Source organism: Montipora capricornis, chromosome 14, assembly GCF_036669925.1.
Source record: "Montipora capricornis isolate CH-2021 chromosome 14, ASM3666992v2, whole genome shotgun sequence".
Classification (NCBI taxonomy): domain Eukaryota; kingdom Metazoa; phylum Cnidaria; class Anthozoa; order Scleractinia; family Acroporidae; genus Montipora; species Montipora capricornis.
Window position 1 is genome coordinate 36,758,283 of NC_090896.1, and position 25,003 is coordinate 36,783,285.

Sequence of the window (25,003 nt, forward strand, 5' to 3'; positions counted from 1 at the left end):
CAGTTTAAATTTCATAGCAAGCTTACATGGAATTCCCAACATGGAATTAGTGCGATAGTCAGGCTTTCTGTATCTACATTTATTTATGTATATGAGCTAGTTGATTTTTCCCACAAAATATTTGTGAGATTACTCAAAATCTAGACAAGTTGACTTAAATTTCCTCAAATACCATTCCATTTAATCATCTGTGTGCAAGACTAGGCTTTGCCTTACAGAAGGATATCAATTTTTTAAGCTTTTACTGATACGCCCCAGTGAATCGGTAGATGGATTCGCCATGTTATCATGTGAGGCCATGTGAAAAGCAAATGCATCAGTAGGGGAATCTAATGGCGAAGTCCAGTTTGATCGACTCTCTCACAACACAATAGGCAACTTTCACGATGGTGTCATTTGACTACAACTTCCATAATTAAGGTTGTTTTTCTTTTCTTGTTTTAAGTTTGTATTTTCATTGGGGTAAAAATAACAATAGCCCTAATTAGCATGAAACAAGAAAAACCTGAAGGATTCTGGTACTTGAACTCAAATGGCGTCATCATGCAAATGTCCAATTGCACTAAGTCCTTGTCTGAACGCACGAACGAACGAACCAAGAAACAACCATTTATAAATTGTATATAAGTGCAACTGCGTGAACGTATGTACGGCGTTTGCATATATGTTTTTCTATTTCTCAAGTTTTGAGCAAATGGAGTGTTTGTTTACTTTCTGCAAAAAGGGTCAAGGCATAGGAAATTACTGCGGAAATGTGCCAAACCCAGTGTCGTGTTTGTAGTAGTGAAGGCGAAAGACTCTCAATCGAGAGGGCAGAAGGTCTAATCGTGATAAGTGCAATTGACATTACTTTCTATTTTTCATGAGAACATTTCATTGCAATGGAGATAGAAACGTGAAAAGGTAGGCTATTTACTTGCTTGGTAAATAGCAGTAAAAGAAAAAGCAGGGACAAGGAAATTAAAATTGATGGTCAAAGGGGACAAGGGAGAAGGGAGGGTAGGTATTGGAGGAAGTAGTCAGTGAGGGGAGATCTTAAACCTCTTTTTATTTTCTTTTGTTTGTTTGTTTTTTTACCTAACCTTTCCCGCAAAAAGAAAGCAGCACATCTTGTGATAGAGAAAACCATTTTCCAAACAGTTTGGTTGATACACTGATTTTTCCAAGTATAGACTTCATTTTTCACTACTTCACCTACAGGTAAAATGCGGATTACAAATTTAATCTAGGTAAAGACGGGATCAACCTAATAACGCAGTTTACGGGCAAAATCTGCAGGCAGTTTCTAAGTGGGTTCCAAATCAATTTGGTAGCTGTATACAAGTACAATAGAATTCAAAAACTACTATATCTTACCGCAGTCAACAGTTTTCTCTTTACCAAACGAGCTATTGATGAGCTAAGGGTGACATGGGAATTCATAGCCGTTTTCAAGTTACACTAGAATAGTTAATCCATTGAATCGTATTGGGAAAAAAAAAACGTATTCTTGACTTGTACAAAACTGATGGTTTGACTGGAGTCGTCCTGATATTGCTTTTAGCAAGGCCGACTCAGTTCCTTAGGGTACTCGTTTCATTGAACATTACTAATTTGTTAGATAGCTTTCGTTTCGTTCTTAATCACTTCTTCGACTGGTTTCCATACTTGTTTGATCCCTGCACCAACACAGCAACTATCGAAAGACTGTCCATTATTAGTAACCGTCACGTTCCTTGCATGCGGAGGGCCCCTTGTTCCTTTTTTTCTCAATTTCCGTGTGCTTCCTCATTCGTTTCAGATCAGTCAGTCGTCAGCCTCGATAAACAAGTTGATCCTTTTCCTTTAAGACAAGCTGAACAAATGCACGACGTAAAAAATAAAAAATAAGTCGTTGCAAATAAAATAAAGAAACGCCCGCCATTATAACTTATCCTTCGGGAACACGGAAAATTTTCTTCAAGATACTTTTCATAATTACACGAACCTCTGGATAGCGCCAATAGTAAATTAAAGGATTTAAGGAAGAATTAAGAAGAAGGAAAAAGAATGTAACCTGATCGGCTGCTAAGACAGACTCAGACCGGTTACCTGCTTTCTGTAAAATCAAACAGCAAAAACTCGGAAGATAACACGCCACAAATACAGTATAAATATATACAGCATTCAAGGAAGACTTCCGTTCCCGGAGGAGCACCACTGCTTGCAAATTTTGCTGCTGAAATTGTTTATAAATTTGATTCTGGTGATACCTCGCCACTTTGTAAACACGAAAATATGCAACTGTTGTCAACAGAAATCCGACTGACAAAAGGACAAGTGGGATATCCAGGTTCAACGGGGCCGTAAAGAAAAGAGAAAAAGAGGTACAGCTTGTCAGCCATATTGCAACCAAGGCTGCAGTAACACGTTTGGAAGTCACAAGCTCTTGATATCTCAGATGAAAAGAAACGGCGAGAAGTCTGTCAACAGCAATGGCGGTAACATTCAAGAACGATACGTTGACTAGAAGATATAGAATAGCGAGGCAAGAGGGTAAAGTCACTGGACACAGTAATTCAAGGTTGGAGTTCACTGCCATGATGAAGACCACTGCGAGCATTATGTGAGCGAACAATCCCACGGCAAGATCAGAGAGAGCAAGACTCAGAAACAATTTCCTCATATTAGCCGGCAGAAATGAAGTTTTCCTCAACGCTTGAATAGCCAGAGTATTTCCGAATGTTGCCATGGGAGAAAAAACGAAGTTTAACACACATAGCGCTAACAATGTTGTTCTGTGAGATTCAGCAATTTTCTGAATGTCATCCAAGTGGCGTTTGCAAAACTGGTCGGTCATAGTAACTTCAGTATTCAGAGTACTCGGTTTCGTTGAGCCAAATTAGCATTTGCCTTAAAAATATTCGTACCTCTTGCACGTCCAGGTATTTTAAGAGATTGACAATGTAATGTAATCAACTTCCGTAGACAGCATTGGATCGGTTTGGTTGTGAATAACAACCAATTAGACAATTTTGTCTGAGGATATGTTGAGAGAGAGAGAAAAAAAATAACATTGACGCCAGGTGTATATATTTTTTCAAGAATCAGGAACACGTATACAGAAAGTTTCAGTGCGCCTGTGCAAAGAAAAGGCGACTGGGTGGAAAGGGTGCAAATGCTACACTGACAATTAATGTAGTTCTCAGTGTAATTTATGGTGACGCCCAAACGAACAGCTCTATAAGCAAATTATATGTTAACGTGGCGAATCATCACAATAGAACATGGTGCATGGTACAAACATGTTGTTTGAATCTTTTTGGTTTTATAAAGTTCCTGTAGAAAAGCTGAATTTAAAACGTTTTCTAAAGGAAACCCAAAACGTTCCAAGATGTCATGGTAACTCTGTAAAAACTGAAGATGCGTATCGTACATTAGTATCACCTGTCTTTGATGGTGGGCACACTACGTGGGCGCAAATAAACAATATTCCCGAAAAAAGTCATGTCATTATCATTATTATCAATACATGAGGAGCTTAAGCCGACTCAGGAATTCTCGGCTGGACGTCTCCTGACAGTGTAGATATCCATCAACAAAGGCTAAAAACATAACACAAAAGGTGTTTCGTATTCAGAAAAGTGTTAAAGCATTCAGGATCGATCAGATTGTACTGTGAACTTACGTTAAGCAGAAAAAAGTAGTTAATTTTTTATCGAATGACCATATTTAGGGGCGAGATGAATTTTGTGGGGAACACAAATCTATTTCAGTTCGTTTGCGCGTATCGACAGTGGCGGTTAGTGCTGGGACACGGAACCATTTTTCGTTGTATAGGATTTATGGATTAACTCTCTCACCCGGGGAAAAATGGCACAGGTCGCCGTCGTCTCTCGCCGACCAGCACTACTTCGACGCTCCTCGCCGCTGGTGAGCGAGAAGACCTCTGGCATCCAGGGTAAAGTGTTAGCCAATTTGTCGAAGGAAAGTTTTTTCAGCTCTTTCGAAGAGAGATTTGTCGCCTTCAAGTCAATGATTTTTTTCGGGAAAATGGTGATCACGTTCCGAAATTCGGCGGGTCTAATCTGCAGATCGCAGGTCGCAGGTCGCAGGTCAAAGGTTGAAGTCATGGTTTCACCAATACAAAAAGTATTCTAAACATTCTTAAAAGCTAACCTTAGGCCTAAAAACGTTTGTTTAGGCCTAATTAGGCCTAAGGTTAGCTTTTAAGAATGTTTAGGATACTTTCTGTATTGGTGAAACAATGACCTGCTACCTGTGACCTGCGACCTGCAGATTAGACTCGCCGTCCGAAATTCTGGTAAAAACGTGGACGAAGCTTACGGAATAACTTTGGTTGGCCTCTGTGGGGGGATTAATTGAGCAGTCTTCGTCTGAATGTCATGGATTTCTGTATTCATGTTTTCAAACGAGTTATAGAGGCAGTAAACAATGTTGACGTCGGGGAATTCGGTGCTGGAACCCTTCCCGGTATACAGGCTCACGCTCAAACGTTGAGGTAAAATAATTGCTGTTAGGTTCAATTTCATGATATCAGGATATCTTGATAGCAGCTAGGAAATTGATAAGTCTGTGATCAATATTGAATGTGCCTCCCTGTGACATACTGGGAAATCAATTAGCCCGGAATGAAATTTTACACAGCTACATTCTTGGGCATTCTAAATTTCCCAGTTCCTCAGTTATCGAGTTCCATAAGTATAAAACTTAAAAATGGTTTGCTTTAAAATCAGAAAAGAACCAATTCACCGATGCTGTTGAGAAAAGTGTATGCCAGGCAAAACAAGTTGCATCTCGGTAGCCTGAAAGTTAACTGACAAAATAATTTACCTGTGTTTAAATTAACAAATACACCAATACATCACTAGCGTTTCATGTTTAACCGGAGAATTATGTTCGAAGGTGTAATAACTGTTGAGTTTTATTCCTCAGTTATCGAGTTCCATGAGTATAAAACTTAAAAATGGTTTGCTTTAAAATCAGAAAAGAACCAATTCACCGTTGCTGTTGAGAAAAGTGTATGCCAGGCAAAACAAGTTATATCTCGGTAGCCTAAAAGTTAAGAAATAATTTGCCTGTGTTAAAATTAACAAATACACCAATACATCACTAACGTTTCATGTTTAACCGGAGAATTAGGGAAGCAGATGTTCGAAGGTGTAATAGCTGTTGAGTTTTATTCCTCAGTTATCGAGTTCCATAAGTATAAAACTTAAAAATGGTTTGCTTTAAAATCAGAAAAGAACCAATTCACCGTTGATGTTGAGAAAAGTGTATGCCAGGCAAAACAAGTTATATCTCGGCAGCCTGAAAGTTAAGAAATAATTTGCCTGTGTTTAAATTAACAAATACACCAATACATCACTAACGCGTTTCATGTTTAACCGGAGAATTAGCGAAGCAGATGTTCGAAGGTGTAATAGCTGTTGAGTTTTATTCCTCAGTTATCGAGTTCCATAAGTATAAAACTTAAAAATGGTTTGCTTTAAAATCAGAAAAGAACCAATTCACCGTTGCTGTTGAGAAAAGTGTATGCCAGGCAAAACAAGTTGCATCTCGGTAGGCTGAAAGTTAACTGCCAAAATAATTTGCCTGTGTTTAACTTAACAAATACACCAATACATCACTAGCGTTTCATGTTTAACCGGAGAATTATGTTCGAAGGTGTAATAGCTGTTGAGTTTTATTCCTCAGTTATCGAGTTCCATGAGTATAAAACTTAAAAATGGTTTGCTTTAAAATCAGAAAAGAACCAATTCACCGTTGCTGTTGAGAAAAGTGTATGCCAGGCAAAACAAGTTATATCTCGGTAGCCTGAAAGTTAAGAAATAATTTGCCTGTGTTTAAATTAACAAATACACCAATACATCACTAACGTTTCATGTTTAACCGGAGAATTAGGGAAGCAGATGTTCGAAGGTGTAATAGCTGTTGAGTTTTATTCCTCAGTTATCGAGTTCCATAAGTATAAAACTTAAAAATGGTTTGCTTTAAAATCAGAAAAGAACCAATTCACCGTTGATGTTGAGAAAAGTGTATGCCAGGCAAAACAAGTTATATCTCGGCAGCCTGAGAGTTAAGAAATAATTTGCCTGTGTTTAAATTAACACTGAAATACACCAATACATCACTAACGCGTTTCATGTTTAACCGGAGAATTAGCAAAGCAGATGTTCGAAGGTGTAATAGCTGTTGAGTTTTATTCCTCAGTTATCGAGTTCCATAAGTATAAAACTTAAAAATGGTTTGCTTTAAAATCAGAAAAGAACCAATTCACCGTTGCTGTTGAGAAAAGTGTATGCCGGGCAAAACAAGTTGCATCTCGGTAGCCTGAAAGTTAAGATATAATTTGCCTGTGTTTAAATTAATTTGAAATAAAGAGAATACAGAAATAATTTTCCATTTTTTTAATTACATGATGCTGGACGTTGTAAACCGTGTTTTAGAAAATATTTCAAATTGATTTACTGTGCCTCTGGACTATTTTGACACATCACTCAAAATTAATTTAAAGTAATTTGAGTTATTTGTCGTCATTAAAACTTTATGACGAAGTCGGTCCAACAAATGTGTCGAGATTAACACCTCTCTCTCCCTTTGTCTCTCGCTCTGCCTTTTTAGTGTGAGTCTTGTTACAACTCCCATTGAGATTTTGGTAATTTTTTTTTTTTACCTAAACAGTGGGGACCCACATTCCTGACCTAAGTTAAGCTCCTCATGAACAAGGCCAAATGATATCAAGAAAGCGAGTTTTAATAATACAAGCTAAGTGAATAACGAATTCAAAGTCACTTCAAATCATCATGTAAGTGTTGATTGAACAAGCTATTAAAGAGTCAACTCAGTCCAGTGAACGTATTTAAATTTACCGAAAAAATGCGTAAAATCGTCTATAAATAATTCGCATATCACAAAGTTGAAGCAAGAACCAATCAGCTGTAGGGCTGATAATGCATTAGCAGCCCGCTGTCAGTCGTTTGCGGCCCGCTGAGCGTGTGCTTTGAAGAGGCCGATTTTCTATTTGGCCGCGTATATTGATAATAATGCGAATTAACATGTACAAATGAGGTGAAATCGTACCATATGGTAAATTCCACCTTGTCGCCATCTTTTGCCGCCTTTTGGAAAACATGGAACTGGTTGCACATGGCAGAGTCAGTTGCATGGGAAGTAATTTCCAGACATTTTGTTGAGTTGATGATGTGTACCGCGCATTTTTCTGCTTTTATTGTTGAGGACCGTTATGAAGGAGGCATGTGACATTTTAAGGGATATGAATAGTTCTTTGACTTGGGCCATTTTAGTTTCAATAGGGATAATACGCAAACAGCGGTTACAAACCTTTGCTTGAAATGCATAACTTTCGAAAACTTAACGTTTCGTATGTTACAACATACATCATCAGAAGTGATTATTATTCAGTTACAGATGAATTTAAATTAAAAAATACAACTGTACGCACTGGGAACTATATAACGAAATTGTCATTTAAGGCTGGGTTTCGATCACGGATCAACAGAGACTCTTTAATTTTGCAATACATGTCTGATCGACCAGTTGCTAATATTTCAAAATGATCCCACTTAATTCTATGGTTGGTTAAGAAAACATGATCAGCAATTGCCGATTCGTGACAATTTGTAGTTGGCGCTTTAAAATGTTCTGTTTTTCTGTCACGTAATCGGCGTTTCGTTTTCCCTATGTAGAAATCATTGCAATCCCAGCAGTTTGCTCTGTACACTACTTTTGACCTGAAGGAAGGAGCTAGTTTATCTTTGTAAAGGAAAAAAGACTTGATTCATCGGGTGTTCTGCAAAACTATTGTGACGTTGAAAATACCATATTAGAATTTGTTTATACAAGACCTCAGCTGTTTTGTGAGGTGTTTGCTGCGATGACCTAAGAAAGGTAGAACGATAAGAACTTCTTTTTTCTTAACTGTTTATACAGGATCTTTTGGCTTATTTTGATGTTTCTCAATGACATCATTCATATGATATTTAACAGTTCCCATAGGGTAGCCACATTAAGTAACAAAATCCTCTTGAGGTCATCTAGGGCAGACTGTAACAATCGGGGTGACGAACAAATTCTAATGCAGCGATAATCCAAAGTGCGCACTAGGTTGATTTTGTATTTACGCTGAGTAAAAGAGTCCAACTTGGTGTAAAGACCGGTGAATGTCTTCTTTCGATAGATTGATGTTGAGAAGGAGCTGTCACGATTGCGTTTCATAAGGATATCAAGGAATGGAATTTCATTGTTTTGTTTGGCGTTTTGAAATGGCGTTGTGATTGTAAATAAACATGATTAGTTGACCAAGATGAAAAAGTTGATCTCCGATGACAAAAAAATTCACAAAACTGACAGAAAACCCGACAAAGTCCAGAGAACAAAGTTTAATTTGTTACCTTCGACAACTAAAAAGAGATCACATGATTGACGACTGCACCTTTCAAAAGGTCCTACCCAATGGTTCCACACAGGGAGTTCTTTATGGTCTACCAAAGGTTCACAAAACTGGGTGTCCTTTTCGTCCAATTGTTTCTTCCACGAACACCTACAACTACAATCTTGCCTCTTACCTTGTAAGCGTCCTTCAACCTATCTGCACAAACTCTTTTTCAATTAAAGACTCCTTCAGTTTTGCAGAATGGGCCAAACAGTACACTCACAACGGCGAATTCATGTGTTCCTTTGATGTCAGTTCACTATTTACTAATGTCCCACTAGATGAGACTATTGAAATTTGCCTTGATAACTAGTGTATGCCCTCGCAAATCCACCTAGATTACCCCGGTTGGTCCTAAAGTATTTACTCTTGTTCGCAACAAAGAAGAGTCATTTTGTTTTTGATGGTCAATACTATGACCAGACTGATGGCGTCGCAATGGGCTCTCCACTTGGTCCTGTTTTGGCGAACATTTTCATGTGTGATTTTGAAGAAAAATGGGTGATGAAGAACACCAATTAGCTTACTATTTGGCTCCGGTACGTGGACGATACCTTTACTCTTTTCAATAACAAAAATGATGCTTTGAGTTTTTTAAGTTACCTAAATGGGAGACACAACAACATTAAAGTCACAATTGAGTTTGAACAAAACGATGAAATTCCATTACTTTATATCCTTATGAAACGCAATCGTGACAGCTCCTTCTCAACATCAATCTATCGAAAGAAGACATTCACCGGTCTTTACACCAAGTGGGACTCTTTTACTCCGCGTAAATACAAAATAAACATAATCCGCACTTTGGCTAATTATCGCTGCATTAGAATTTGTTCGTCACCCCGATTGCTACTAGCCTGCAGTGCAGGCGTCTTGTTGGGCCGGTCGAGTTCGCTTGTTGGGGCGATCGAGTTTGCATTACAATCTTGCGACCGCCATTTTATAGACCGCGCCATGTTAGACGGTGGGGGATGGGGGAGGGGAAGAACTTTCTTTCTCTCTACAGTCTTCCACTGCATGAAAAATTCAAGATGGCGGATGAAATTTGTACGATGTCAGCGCTCGCTGGAAGAAATCTCGCCTGCTCTGCAGGTTAGATTCTTACAGTCTGCCCTAGATGACCTCGAGAGGATTTTGTTACTTAATGTGGCTACCCCTGGGAACTGTTAAATATCATATGAATAATGTCATTGAGAAACATCAAAATAAGCCAAAAGATCCTGTACAAACAGTTAAGAAAAAAGAAGTTCTTATCGTTCTACCTTTTTTAGGTCATCACAGCAAACACCTCACAAAACAGCTGAGATCTTGTATAAACAAATTCTATGGTATTTTCAACGTCACAATAGTTTTACAGAACACCCGAAGAATCAAGTCTTTTTTCGCTTACAGAGATAAACTAGCTCCTTCCTTCAGGTCAAAAGTAGTGTACAGAGCAAACTGCTGGGATTGCAATGATTTCTACACAGGGAAAACGAAACGCCGATTACGTGACAGAAAAACAGAACATTTTAAAGCTCTAACTACAAATTGTCAAGAATCGGCAATTGCTGATCATGTTTTCTTAACCAACCATAGAATTAAGTGGGATCATTTTGAAATATTAGTAACTGGTCGATCAGACATGCATTGCAAAAAATTAAAGAGTATCTGTTGATCCGTGATCTAAAGCCAGCCTAAAATGACAATTTCGTTATATAGTTCCCAGTGCGTACAGTTGTATTTTTGAATTTAAATTCATCTGTAACTGAATAATAATCACTTCTGATGATGTATGTTGTAACTTACGAAACGTTAAGTTTATAAAAGTTATGCATTTCAAGCAATGGTTTGTAACCGCTGTTTGCGTATTATTCCTATGGATAGTTCACCTAGATGTACCCCGCAGGTCTCCTCCTCATGCAATATTTTAATTTCATATTTTATTTATATACATTTATCATATTTGTTGTATTATATAGATACTGATGAAATACCATAACATACCATAACATGGATGTCCAATATCAAAGATGTACGCCGCAAACTAGCTGGAGTATGGCCAACATATTGGGCACATCATCATCATCATCATCATCATCATCATCATCATCATCATTATCATCATTATCATTATCATTATTATTATTATTATTATTATTATTATTATTATTATTATTATTATTATTATTATTATTATTATTATTATTACATCTTCATATTGGCATACGTGGAGAGATGGACGTGCGTACGGTCAAACGATGACCAAAACCAAATTTTCTCGCACAGATCAACACCTCCCCTATAAAGTCACGATTATCGCGAATTCTTAATTTGCTTTGAATTCACTACTGTTGTGAATTTAGGACAGTCTGTCCCAAGACTTGTGGCAGCAGAGAAAATCCTGCTCTACAGGAACCGCTTCTTTCCGCTTCATCACTGAAAACACATGTTTTGAAAAGGTTGGGAGAAGGCAAAATTCGTTCAAAAAAAGGAATTATTCGAAACATACACATCCGTTGAGGATTACCAACTTTGCTCAACATACCATAATAGCTTGGAATGTTGTACTTATTAACTGTCAAGCACTTTAACAGGTTCACGTTTTATATCTCAAGTATGACGTTTTATTAAGAGCCGACATAAAGCCAATCAAAAAGGTTGATCGACATCCAGCAGGGATGGCGGAGTGGTGAGAGCACTCGCCTCTCATCAGTGTGGCCCGGGTTCGATTCCCAGACTCGCGTCATACGTGGGTTGAGTTTGGTGGTTCTCTACTCTTCACCGAGGGGTTTTCTCTGGGTACTTCGGTTTCCTCTCTCCTTAAAAACCAACACTTGACTTGTTTTGCGTTCAGTGGTCCCAATTAGTGCTCCAGCGCTTAAACGACTGACTTAAATAAAGTTCCTTTCCTTTCCTTCAGTGTTTCCCTTACTAGTTAAATCCTGCAGGTTATCATGGTATCTAACCCTAGATAGCACTAAGGAAGCTTTGAGCAACTCGGCCTAGGATAAGCCATAAGGCGTAGAATAGACTTAGCCTGCAGGCTCTTCCGTTGCAACTCATTCTCGAGACTGCTATTACGATAATCAAATAGTATCAACCGGCTTTGAATAAACATGTACCGTTACCATTATTTCATGACCCCGACAGTTGGAAAGGAATTCTGGGAATTTAACTTTTTTTTTTAAAAACAACCCAGATATCATGACTCGGGACTCGAACCTACGATTATTAGCTCACCTGCCAAAGCTCCTAACCACTAAACAACCGAGTTGCCGTTTGCTTTGACAAAATTCTTAAACACAATAATCAAATTTATTTGTCATAACGCCGGGCTGTAGACGTGCGATAATTAGTAACTATTCACCGAAGTGGAGGTGGCTTGTGGTGGATATTTACGTCGCCGCTTCGCGGCTCGGTAGATATCCACCACTAGCCACTGTGAGATAATGTAGCACAAAGAGAGGATTTCAATTCATTTATTTCTGCAAAAATTACAACATTAATATTTTCAGGCTCAAATTCCGCGCGAATTGCTTGGAGGTGAATAGCAAAGGAAATCCAGAGTTTGAGTAGCCAATCAGCGCGCGCGTTCAACGCTATCGATTGTTTTGGTATATACTAACACTCGCCAACAAATTATTTTGGACAACTAACGAGAAAGGTCCGGCCACACTTAAAACAAAGCTAACCATTTTGAAATCAGCGCTAAGGCGTAATCATTGATGAATTGCAGTGATCCTATTCTAGATCAACGATGAAATGATATAAGAAAGGAATCACATATTGAACTGCGGATATTGAATCAAGTGTAGCTATGATCCTCGCAGTTATGAACGCAATTTTGGCAATTGCATAGAGAAGCCTGAGAAATCCATGACTTCTACGCAATTGCTCAAATTGTGTTCATAACTGCGAGGATCATAGCTTCACTTGATTTCATATCCGCAGTTCAATATGTGATTTATTTCATATATCATCACGGGAACATTAGAACCCACAAATGATCAGTTCCCAACGTCAGTGGCTTCATAGCTCAGTTGATTAGAGCGTCGCACCGGCATCGCGAGGTCATGAGTTCAAACGCCGTTCATAACGAGGATCACAGCTTCACTTGAACCCTATCCCAGATGCCAGGCAACAAATCACAAATATTAAGAAACTTTGTAACTTGTTAATCGTGGTCTAATGAATAGAAGCTGTTCCTATAAGTCGAAGTTCCGTGTACAAATCCTGTCCAGGGACTACTTTTACCTTTTTCTTTTTATCTGCTACCTGAAGTCCCGGGACGTAGACCAGTGAATATGACATCATTAATTAGCATCTATTCATCGAAGTGGAGATGGCTAGTGACAGCTATTCACTAACCACCGACACCGAGGTGAATAGTTGTTTTAATATACACTGAAACAGAGAGATAATATACTCATTTATTCCTGAAAAGATTACAACATTTTCGGGCGCAAGTTTCGCGCAAATTGCTCGAAGGAAGATATCCGGTGTTTGAGTAGCCAATCAGCGCGCGTGTTCAACGCTATCCACTGTTTAGGTAGATACTAATTATGATTATCATATATTCAACGCTGGGTGATATTATTCAGTCAGTAGGGCTGGTTGGTATCATCCGGGGCGAAAAAGGTTTATGGTGGTTTTCTAGCAGACTAGACCATAAACAGCGGTGAAAAGCATAATGGAATGATTCTATGGTAGCTAGTGGATAACAGTGCTCTTTAAAGTATGGCTCAGGCATGGGAACGAGGCTGTGGCTTGTTTTGTGGTTTAGAAGCTTCAGTTGTCCACCAAGATGAACAAAACACACACACAACAGTACCATTGGTTCACACAAACATTTTATAATTACAAATGGTTCATTTCATTAGTCAAGTGATTAGAGCAAGAGTCGGGCATGGAAACTAGCCCGTAGTTGGTTTGACACATGTGTGTTCCTTTGCTTTAAATGTCCATCAAAATCTGCGAAACACCAAATCAAAAGTGTCATTGCTTTACAAATATCATTTTCATTCATTCATGTGTCGTTTATCCCGTCGTTTACATCATTGGGCACGTGATCAGGGCCTTTAAAATGGCACTGTTACATGACAGACAACTGTAAGACTGTACTACGAGTCACTCCAATCCATTTAAATTCAACCTGCTCTTTTTAATGTTTCTGACGCTCTCCCTGGTGTTTTTTAACGTGGGCATAATTAGCTAACAATAACGTTAAAGTAAATTAGTCACGTGACTCAACTTCTATATTTACCATTTAGCATAGAAAGCATTTATGAGACTTGAGGGAAACTATTTTAATATTCCTCGTCACTGTCCTCTGCATCGTCATCACGGCACTCTCGATCTCTTGAACAGAACCTTGATTCTCACATTTGGGAAGCCTGCACATATCAGTGCATCTTAGGCCATTTGTGAAACAGACGCGTTTAGGGGCGACGCACGTTTTAGTGCAGTTACATGCTAACAGCTCAAGTATGGCCTCTGGTGCTGCTTTTACGTTCATGCTGTCAACAACTAACTTGGCAACGCCATCTTCATGCTCGATCTTCCATTCCCGTGGATCTTGCTCTAAACACCGTTTCCATATGGCAACCTGATAATTTGCTTACCTTGCATGCTTCACATGACAATCTCTGCAAGGCGGAAGCTGGTGGCTTTCTATCTCCCCTCTTCTTGAACAAAACAGCTGCTACCTAAGCTCATTAACTTTTGTGGTGACCGTGTTACTTGACTAAAGAAGACACGTAAGTTCCTCTAATTTTTCTGTCAATTCAGGAGGTAGGTCCCACTCTTTTACCAGCTCCTTGTGTTCTTCTTTAATATCTTCAATGCTTATGCCTTTCCTTTTTCTGCAAATGCGTTCACAGTATCACACCCAGTGAATGCATGCATCCCGAGAACACCTCTGCGCACCTCTGGACCAAGTGAAGCAGCAACGTTTGTAATGTCAATAACCTTTGTCCGCGTTCCACATTTCATGAACAGAGAAGCTCCTATCTCATTGCTAAATGCCAAGGACATGATAAATACATCAGTGTCCTCCGAACAGACAAAAACAGAGTTGAAGCCCTCATCAGCTGCATGGAAAGCGTAGAGCAGTAGGCGTCCATCTGCCTCTTCATGTACAGACGTCAGTGTTGAAACCTCCTCACTACCTTCCGCGGTGATTCTGTAGCATGTATCACCATCATTGACATACAACAGTTTCTCCTCCAACTTCTGTCTGCATGATTCCTTCCTCCACTCATTGACGATGAAGGTGATAAGACTCGTCTTATTGCTCACTCCTGTCAGAAAATTCCTCCACTGCCTAACTATCTGTGTGCTAGTGATGGTAACAAGGTGGTGTCCTGACTCTTCACCTCGCAGTTGCCTCTCACTGTTCTTGATGGATAGTTCCTTGTAGGTGTCAAATACGACGTCTATTCTGTTACACCGCACCCCTTCTTCCATTGCCATGGACAGGACAGTCATAGCGACATCACCAAAGGTCAGTTGATCTCCCTTTAGCCTTTGCACGAGAGACATGCCATCAATAACTGCAGCAAAATTTACAGGGACTTCCTCAGAGACCTGTACATTTTCCTGTACGAGTGATGCCAGGGAGGCTTTGTTGGTCTTTCTCAGAAGGCCATCTGGAGTTGAAAAGGCCCACGGAAGTAGTCCAAGAAGGTGTGAAAAGATGATATCCATCTGCAAGCTTCGTTCTTGTGTAATAACTATGATTCTTCCAAACAAGGACCTGTCTGCTTTCAAAATAATTGATCGGTTGTTTGTTTGCAGCTGTTTCGTCTTGTTCATGTCGCTGAATGTTTTGAGTTTGTTGGTCTTCAGAGGGTCATGGAATTTTCTGATTTGAAGAGTATTCTCCATCCTCTCTTCTTTAAACTTTGCGTAACCTCTTTCACCAACCGCATGTGCTATCTTCAGGTCTTTAGCAATCTCTCTGGGGGCTTTCTTTGCAGTTGAAATGCTGATCAGGTCTTGGTTCTCGGAAAATGGATCAACCCAGCCTTGGATGAGGTCAACTGTGGATAGAACCGCCTGCTCATCTTTCTTTGCTCTTGATAATTGAAGCTCTGTATGCTGCGTTGCCGAGTTGGATCTCCGTACCATGTTTCATAGCTGCCCACGAAATCCACTTCGGTATTCTACGGTGAGGTAGTAACGCTGAACAGTTGCATGATTTAAGCTAAAGCGTGTGGTTCCACCAGGATTCTGGGTATCTTTGTTCACTGTGATCTCAGATGTTAGGTGAAAAAGGAATCCGCCCAAAGGGATTGCTGCTGGCTAACTGAACGGAAAAACTGCCTTCCTTGAACGCCTTCTGAACTTCACGATTTTTGTCACCGAGATTAGTCATCTGAGCAAAGTAAGGAGTCAGGTATCGTTAATAGTTCATCTTATCATAGGCGAAACACCAAGGGATCATCATTCGTATGGAATGGAGATGTAAATTCCAGTCACCTTAAAGAGATGTCCGCAAAAGGCCAAGAACTATCCCCTCCACCATATCCACGTGTGACTTCCAGAATGCTGAACGTTCACCGTTATTTTGACGAAGATGGTTCAGGAACTCTCTCCACATATTGAGCACTTGAGCCAGGACTGGGCATTAAAGCACCTGGTCTAAGCTCTCTTCCTTCAAATTTTTAGCCAGTGCATGATGATTGGGATCGCTGCTCTCAAGCCTTTTCGTGAACTCTGCCCATGCTAACCTCATCAGTGCTTCATACAGATACTTGTGTGCCCGCACGCCAAGGTTGTAATGCTTTCCGTCAGTGATACCACTTATGGAGCCCTCAGCAACTATTGAAGGGAATTACATCCTACCCATATATGGAAGTTTCTGTTTCCAAAATGCAAATAGAGGTTGGGCACAAAAGTTGTGGTATCACGTGTCAGCTTTATGAAGCAAGAAAAGTTGACAGGAAATCAAAACTAAATGATTTTGTGGAAGCTGTACAAAACAAAGATCCAACTCTAGAGTTGGTACAAACTTGTGAACTGAATACTAATGAAATATGGTGAGCAACAACTAGCTCCATATGCATGATCTAGTACTGAACTGCATTACACATGTTAATTGAACTCTGCATCTAAATCTGAACTCTGATTCTGAACTCTGAACTGTGATTCTGAACCCTGAACTCTGATTGATTTATACAGCCCAAACTTTTACTTAACTGAATTAATTATGTGAGTTCATTGTGCCAATGTTGTGAACTACTTAACGACTACATCCTGTTCTGGTGAGTAATTTTAAAGAAGGGGTATCCAATGTACAAAAATGTTATGTAATAGTATTGTACTATATAACTTATACATGTGAGTAAAAACAGCTGCCTTTATTGGTGATAATCATGAAGTTATTCTTCAGCAGTTTAAATTTCATAGGAAGCTTACATGGATTTCCCAACATGGAATTAGTGCAATAGTCAGGCTTTCTGTATCTACATTTATATATGTATATGAGCTAGTTGATTTTTCCCACAAAATATTTGTGAGATTACTCAAAATCTAGACAAGCTGAGTTAAATTTCCTCAAATGCCATTCCATTTAATCATCTGTGTGCTGTTTGATCAAATGAATCCTCAGTGCAGATTTCCGCAAGACTAGACTTTGCCTTACAGAAGGATATCAATTTTTTAAGCTTTTAATGATACGCCCCAGTGAATCGGTAGATGGATTCGCCATGTTATTATGTGAGGCCATGTGAAAAGCAAATGCATGAGTAGGGGAATCTAATGGCGAAGTCCAGTTTGATCGACTCTCTCACAACACAATAGGCAACTTTCACGATGGTGTCATCTGACTACAACTTCCATAATTAAGGTTGTTTTTCGTTTCTTGTTTTAATTTTGTATTTTCATTGGGGTAAAAATAACAATAGCCCTAATTAGCATGAAACAAGAAAAACCTGAAGGATTCTGGTACTTGTACTCAAATGGCGTCATCATGCAAATGTCCTATTGCACTAAGTCCTTGTCTGAACGCACGAACAAACGAACCAAGAAACAGCCATTTATAAATTGTATATAAGTGCACCTGCGTGAACGTTTGCATATATGTTTTTTCTCAAGTTTTGAGTGTTTGTTTACTTTCCGCAAAAAGGGTCAAGGCATAGGAAATTACGGCGGAAATGTGCCAAACCCAGTGTCGTGTTTGTAGTAGTGAAGGCGAAAGACTCTCAATCGAGAGGGCAGATGGTCTAATCGAAATAAGTGCAATTGACATTACTTTCTATTTTCATGAGAACATTTCATTGCAATGGAGATAGAAGCGTGAAAAGGTAGGCTATTTACTTGCTTGGTAGATACCAGTAAAAGAAAAAGCAGGGACAAGGAAATTAAAATTGATGGTCAAAGGGGACAAGGGGATTGAGAGAAGGGAGGGTAGGTATTGGAGGAGGTAGTCAGTGAGGGGAAATCTTAAACCTCTTTTTATTTTCTTTTGTTTGCTCGTTTTTTTTACCTAACCTTTCCCGCAAAAAAAAAAGCAGCACATCTTGTGATAAAGAAAATCATTTTCCAAACAGTTTGGTTGATACACTGATTTTTCCAAGTATAGACTTCATTTTTCACTACTTCACCTACAGGTAAAATGCGGATCACAATTTTAATCTAGGTAAAGACGGGCTCAGCCTAATAACGCAGTTTACGGGCAAAATCTGCAGGCAGTTTCTAAGTGGGTTCCAAATCAGTTTGGTAGCTGTATACAAGTACAATAGAATTCAAAAACTACTATATTTTACCGCAGTCAGCAGTTTTCTCTTTACCAAACGAACTATTGATGAGCTAAGGGTGACATGGGAATTCATAGCCGTTTTCAAGTTACACTAGAATAGTTAATCCATTGAATCGTATTGGGAAAAAAAAAACGTATTCTAGACTTATACAAAACTGATGGTTTGACTGGAGTCGTCCTGATATTGCTTTTAGCAAGGCCGACTCAGTTCCTTAGGGTACTCGTTTCATTGAACATTACTAATTTGTTAGATATCTTTCGTTTCGTTCCTAATCACTTCTTCGACTGGTTTCCATACTTGTTTGATCCCTACACCGACACATCGGTGCTATGGAAAGACTGTCCATTACTAGTAACTGTCGCGTTCCTTGCATGCCGAGGGCCCCTTGTTCCTTTTTTTTTCTCAATTTCTCGTGTGCTCCCTCATTCGTTTTAGATCAGTCAGTCGTCAGCCTCGATAAACAAGTTGATCCTTTTCCTTTAAGACAAGCTGAACAAATACACGTCGTAAAAAAAAAATATATTAGTGGTTGCGAATAAAAAAAAAACGCCCTCCATTATAACTTATCCTCCGGGAACACGGAAAATTTTCTTCAAGATACTTTTCATAATTACACGAACCTCTGGATAGCGCCAACAGTAAATTAAAGGATTTAACGAAGAATTAAGAAGAACAAAAAATAATGTGACCCGATAGGCTGCTAACACAGAGTCAGACGAGTTACCTGCTTTCAGAAAAATCAAACAGCAAAAATTCGGAAGATAACACGCCACAAATACAGCATAAATATATATAACATTCAAGGAAGACTTCCGTTCCCGGAGGAGCACCACTGCTTGCAAATTTTGCTGCTGAAATTGATGGTGAATTCGATTCCGATGATATCTCGCTACGTTGTACACACGAAAATATGCAACTGTTGTCAACAGAAATCCGACTGACGTAAGAACAAGTGCAATATTCAGGCTCAACGTGGTAAAGAAAACACAAAGCGAGGTACAGCTTGTCAGCCATATTGCAACTATGGCTACAGTAACTCGTTTCGCAGTCACAAGCTCTTGATATCTCAGATGAAGAGAAACAGCGAGGAGTCTGTCAACAGCAATGGCGGTTACATTCAACAACGATGCGCAGACTAGAAGATATAGAATAGGGAAGCAAGAGGGTAAAATCACTGGACACAGTAATTCAAGGTTGGAGTTCACTGCCATGTTGAAGACCACTGCGAGCATTATGTGAGCGAACAATCCCACGGCAAGATCAGAGAGAGCAAGACTCAGAAACAATTTCCTCATATTAGCTGGTAGAAATGAAGTTTTCCTCAACGCTTGAATAGCCAGAGTGTTTCCGAATGTTGCCAAGGGAGAGAAAACGAGGTTTAACACACATAGCGCAGACAATGTTGTTCTGTTAGATTCAGCAATTTGTCGAAGTTGATCCAAGTTGTGTCTGCAAAACTGGTCGGCCATGGTAACTTCAGTATTCAGAGTTCCCGGTTTGGTTGAGCCAAATTTAAATTTGCTTTAAAAATATTTCGTACCTCTTGCACGTAAAGCTATTTAAAGAGGTTAAAATTATAATATAATCAACTTCCGTACACAGCATGGGATCGGATTGGTCGTGAACAACAATCAAGTTTTACACAATTGTATTTGGGGATACACTGAGAGTTTTTTAAAAACCATTGACGTCAGTTTGATATGTTTTAATCAAGAATCAGGAACGCTTATACAGAAATTTTAAGTACGCCTGTGCAAAGAAAGGGCGACTAGGTGGAAAGGGTGCAAATGCTGCACTGACAATTAATGTAGTTCTCTGTGTAATTTATGGTGACGTGCAAACTAACAGCTCTATAAGCAAATTATATGTTAACGTGGCGAATCACCTCAATAGAACATGGTGCATGGTACAAACATGTTGTTTGAATCGTTTTGGTTTTATAAAGTTCCTGTAGAAAAGCTGGAATTTAAAACCTTTTTCTAAAGGAAACCCAAAACGTTCCAAGAGGTCATGGTAACTCTTTAAAAACTGAAGATGCGGATCGTACATTAGTATCACCTGTCTTTGATGGTGATTAACTCCACTGCTACTGCGAATTAACATATACAAATGAGTTGAGATCGTACTATATGGTAAATTCCACCTTGTAGCCATCTTTTGCCGCGTTTTGGAAAACATGGAACGGGTTGCATATGGCAGAGTCAGATGCAGGGGAAGTAATTTCCTGACATTTTGTTGAGTTGATGATGTGTAGCGCGCATTTTTCCTTTTCTTTTGTTGTTGAGGACCGTTATGAAGGAGGCATGTGACATTATGAGGGATATGAATAGTTCACCTAGATGTACCCCTCAGGCTCTCCTCTTCATGGAACATTTTAATTTCATATTTTATTTATATACACTTATCATATCTAGTTTTATTATATAGATACTGGCGAAATACCAGGATTTCTCCTTTTACTAAAATATCATATCTTCACCGCGCGCAGTGAACACATCATTTTTATCTTTTTTATGTGAGAATATAGGTGTCGTCATGGTGACGAACAGGTTTAGCCAAGAAAACGCGAGCTTCCTCTTCATTGTAAGATACTTTTGTGCTATAATCACTCACTGAAAAACCCATTTTTCATTTCGAAAATGACTAAAACAGGTTGTTTTAAATTTAGACATTTTATCAATATCTATATTATGATAAACAGAACATGACATGGCCGCTTGGGGATACGAATTTTATCTTCTCGTGCTGAAAGTATCTCTCACTCGTTCACTTTGTTCACTCGTGAGAGATACTTTCAGCACTTGAAGATAAAATTCGTATACCCACGCGGCCATGTAATATCCTCTATTTATACATATCAGAAACCCATAAGGGTTGAAACGTGTAACGACCCCTTGTGTGCTGAGAAACAAGCTTCTGAATATTCAATTTGCTAAGTACCATATTTGGAACAACAAGAGCGAGGGGTTTTTAAATATGGCACTTAGCACTGAGACATTCAACCAATCAGTTCGCACTGAATATTCGGAAGCTATGAACGCGCGTTACACGTTTCAACCCTTATGGGTTTCTGTACATATACAATACATATATGCATTTAACAACTATTCAACGAAGTAGATAAGTACTTTCAGAATTGTAAAAACAATGATATTGCAGTAGCTTTGCTTACAGAAGAAAAGTAACATATGTATTTTTAAAATAAATTTTGTTAAACAATTGAATATAAGCTACATAAACAATCTCGTTTTTGCTTGTAGGTTCACTATTTGTAAAGCATTATAGAAAAAAGTGAAGATGATGTACGTGATCGCTTTAGAGGCAAGTTAATAGGCGAGGCAACATTTAACATTACCGAAGAGAAAAATTAATCCAGTATTGTTTCATAATGGAAGAGATATATAGATTCAGCCAAACCTAAAACCGGAGCTCCCGTGTTATGACTGCGGGGCTGGCGAAGCGAGCGGGCAGCAACATAATCTGGATTTAAGGAAAAATATGTAAGCTGCAACAAATTTACGAATTCACCACTTTTTACTAGAATGCGTTGTATTTACTGACATCTGACTTTGAGCTTTGTATTTCATAGTTTGGCACAGTTACGCCTCCTTCGGGTCAAATTCTAGAATCATAAGAAGAGCTGTAATGAAATTGTTGTTGATAAAACTTGTAAAATGAACAGAAAACCTGCAATGAAACCGTAAAGTGACATATAAGGTAAGCTTGCCACGTGCTTCAAGCCGCAGCCCTGATTATAGTTCTACAGACATTTCTTGATGAGTACCCGGACACCCGCGATCTCAGGTACAAGGGGAGTGTCTTGCTTTCTCATTTTACGTATACATCATGCACGAATTTCAGATCAGTGGCTTATCAGCTAGAATTTTGTATTTTCTTTCCGTTACATTTCCTCCACTTCATCACGGTATGGAAATGGGGCGGTCAGGTTTAAATTTTGGCACAATGACGATACTCTCATTCCCTCAACATAAAATAAGTCCCCCTGACTTTAATACGACGTTGATCAGTGTGGTTATCCATGCTAAATGTTGTTACTTTCAACGAAACTTACTGCAGCATTACTCTCACAAACAAAGAATTAATTCATAACACGAGTCATCCTCGAAAAATCTAAAACGCATATTTGTTCTTGTAACCGCACTCCCATTCTTTTTTGACATATGACATCTATTAGATACACTAGTTTATTCTTACAATAAGTTAACCTGGCTTAAGGCTGCGAACCAATAGAACCTTGTCAGAGGTCAACTTAAAAAAAAAAAACCTGACGTCGATGAGCTTTAAACTTGAGCTCGGGATATGGTCATGTGATACTGGTCAGGACATACCCTGTTTTGACAGGTGTCAATTAACCATAACATGGATGTCCAATATCCAAGATGTGCGCCGTAAACTACATGGAGTATGGCCAACATGTTGGGCACAAGTGTTCAAGTATTGATTATTATTATTATTATCATCATCATCATCATCATCATCATTATAATTATTATTATTATTATTACATTTTCATATTTGCATACATGGAGAGATGGACGTACGTATGGTCAAACGATGACCAAAACCAAATTTTCTCGCACAGATCAACACGTTCTCCCCTATAAAGTCACGATTATCGTGAATTCTTAATTTGCTTTGAATTCACTATTGTTGTGAATTTAGGACAGTTTGTCCCAAGACTTGTGGCAGCAGAGAAAATAAGGAAATAAAAAATTATATCCGCGGAAGGATATGAACCCGGGGCTTCTGCTCTACAGGAACCGCTTCTTTCCGCTTCAGCACTGAAAACACATGTTTTGAAAAGGTTGGGAGAAGGCAAAATTCGTTCGAAAAAAAGGAATTCTTCGAAACATACACATCCGTTGAGGATTACCAGCTTTGCTCAACATACCATAATAGTTTGGAATGTTGTACTTATTAACTGTCAAGCATTTTAACAGGTTCAGGTTTTATATCTCAAGTATGACGTTTTAAATAGCCGACATAAGGTCAATCAAAAGGTTAATCGACATCCAGCAGGGATGGCGGAGTGGTGAAAGCACTCGCGTCCCACCAATGTGGCCCGGGTTCGATTCCCAGACTCGCGTCATATGTGGGTTGAGTTTGGTGGTTCTCTACTCTGCACCGAGGGGTACTCCCGTTTCCCCTCTCCTCAAAAACCGCCATTTGACTTGTTTTAAGTTAATTGTTGATTTCAGTTTTAGTGCTCCAGCGCTTGAACGACTGAGTTAAATAAAGTTCCTTTCCTTTCCTTCAATGTTTTCCTTACTAGTTGAATTCTGCAGGTTATCATGGTATCTAACCCTAGATAGTACTAAGGAAGCTTTGAGCAACTCGGCCTAGAATAAGCCATAAGGTGTAGAATAGACTTAGCCTGCAGGCTCTTCCGTTGCAACTCATTCTCGAGACTGCTATTATGGTAATCATATAGTATCAACCGGCTTTGAATATACATGTACCGTTACCATTATTTTATAATCCCGACTGTTGGAAAGGAATTCTGGGAGTTTAACATTTTTCTTTTAAAAACAACCAAAAATATCATGACTCGGGACTCGAACTTACCATTATTAGCTCACCTGTCAGAGCTCCTAACCACAAAACAACCGAGTTGCCGTTTTCTTTGACAAAATTCTTAAACACAATAATCAAATTTTTTTGTCATAACATCGGGCTGTAGACGTGCGATAATTAGCAACTATTCACTGAAGTAAATAGTGAATATCCACCACTAGCCACTGTGAGATAATGTAGTACAAAAAGATGATTTCAATTCATTTATTTCTGTAAAAATTACAACATTAATGTTTTCAGGCTCAAATTCCGCGCCAATTGCTTCGAGGTGAATAGCAAAGGAAATCCAGAGTTTGAGTAGCCAATCAGCGCGCGCGTTCAACGCTATCCATTGTTTTGGTATATACTAACACTCGCCAACAAATTATTTTAGACAACTAACTAGAAAGGTCCGGCCACACTTAAAACAAAGCTAACCATTTTGAAATCAGCGCTTAGGCTTAATCATTGATGAATTACAGTGATCCTATTCTAGATCAACGATCAAATGATATAAGAAAGGAATCACATATTGAACTGCGGATATGGAATCAAGTGTAGCTATGATCCTCGCAGTTATGAACGCAATTTTGGCAATTGCATAGAGAAGCCTGGAAAATTCAGGACTTCTACGAAATTGCTAAAATTGTGTTCATAACTGCGAGGATCAGAGCTTCACTTGATTTCATATCCGCAGTTAAATGTGATTTATTTCATATATCATCACGGGAACATTAGAACCCACAAATGATCAGTTCCCAACGTCAGTGGCTTCATAGCTCAGTTGGTTAGAGCGTTGCACCGGCATCGCGAGGTCACGAGTTCAAACGCCGTTCATAAACTACGAGGATCACAGCTTAAAACAATAAACAATAAACAGTGGTGAAAAGCATCATAGCAATGATTGTATGGTAGCTAGTGGATAACAGTGCATTCTGACTACACTAACACGCGACTTCAATGTGAAAATAGTTTATTAAGGGCAAGTCAGTCAGTCTGCTGAACAAAATGACCTCCATTTACCTGAATTGGTTACAAACTGGACATCAGATAACACCTCCCGTAGAAATAGACATACTGCATTAATGTAGGAATAAACTAAGCAACAGTACCGTGCCGGATACGAAAAACCACTAAAAACCACCCTTTAGAAGAGGCCAAAAATAAGTGGAAACGTATTCCTTATCCAATGCAACGGCACCAGACCCGAGGAAAGGGTATCCTACTATACACAAGGAAAAATAAGCAGACA

General features: G+C 39.0%; 1 protein-coding gene and 1 pseudogene across 1 annotated transcript; both read right to left on the reverse strand.

The window, feature by feature from the left end:
• Positions 1 to 14,559: 14,559 nt before the first annotated feature.
• Positions 14,560 to 15,544, reverse strand: LOC138032678 (uncharacterized; annotated as a pseudogene).
• Positions 15,545 to 18,740: 3,196 nt separating this feature from the next.
• Positions 18,741 to 19,646, reverse strand: LOC138031940 (melanocyte-stimulating hormone receptor-like). Its single transcript, XM_068879542.1, has one exon. It carries the CDS (start codon positions 19,644 to 19,646, stop codon positions 18,741 to 18,743), a length of 906 nt encoding a protein of 301 aa, XP_068735643.1.
• Positions 19,647 to 25,003: the final 5,357 nt, after the last annotated feature.

Excerpts from the sequence above, each read along its gene's own strand:
- LOC138031940 (XM_068879542.1), bottom strand. The coding sequence starts at position 19,646 with ATGGCCGACCAGTTTTGCAGACACAACTTGGATCAACTTCGACAAATT.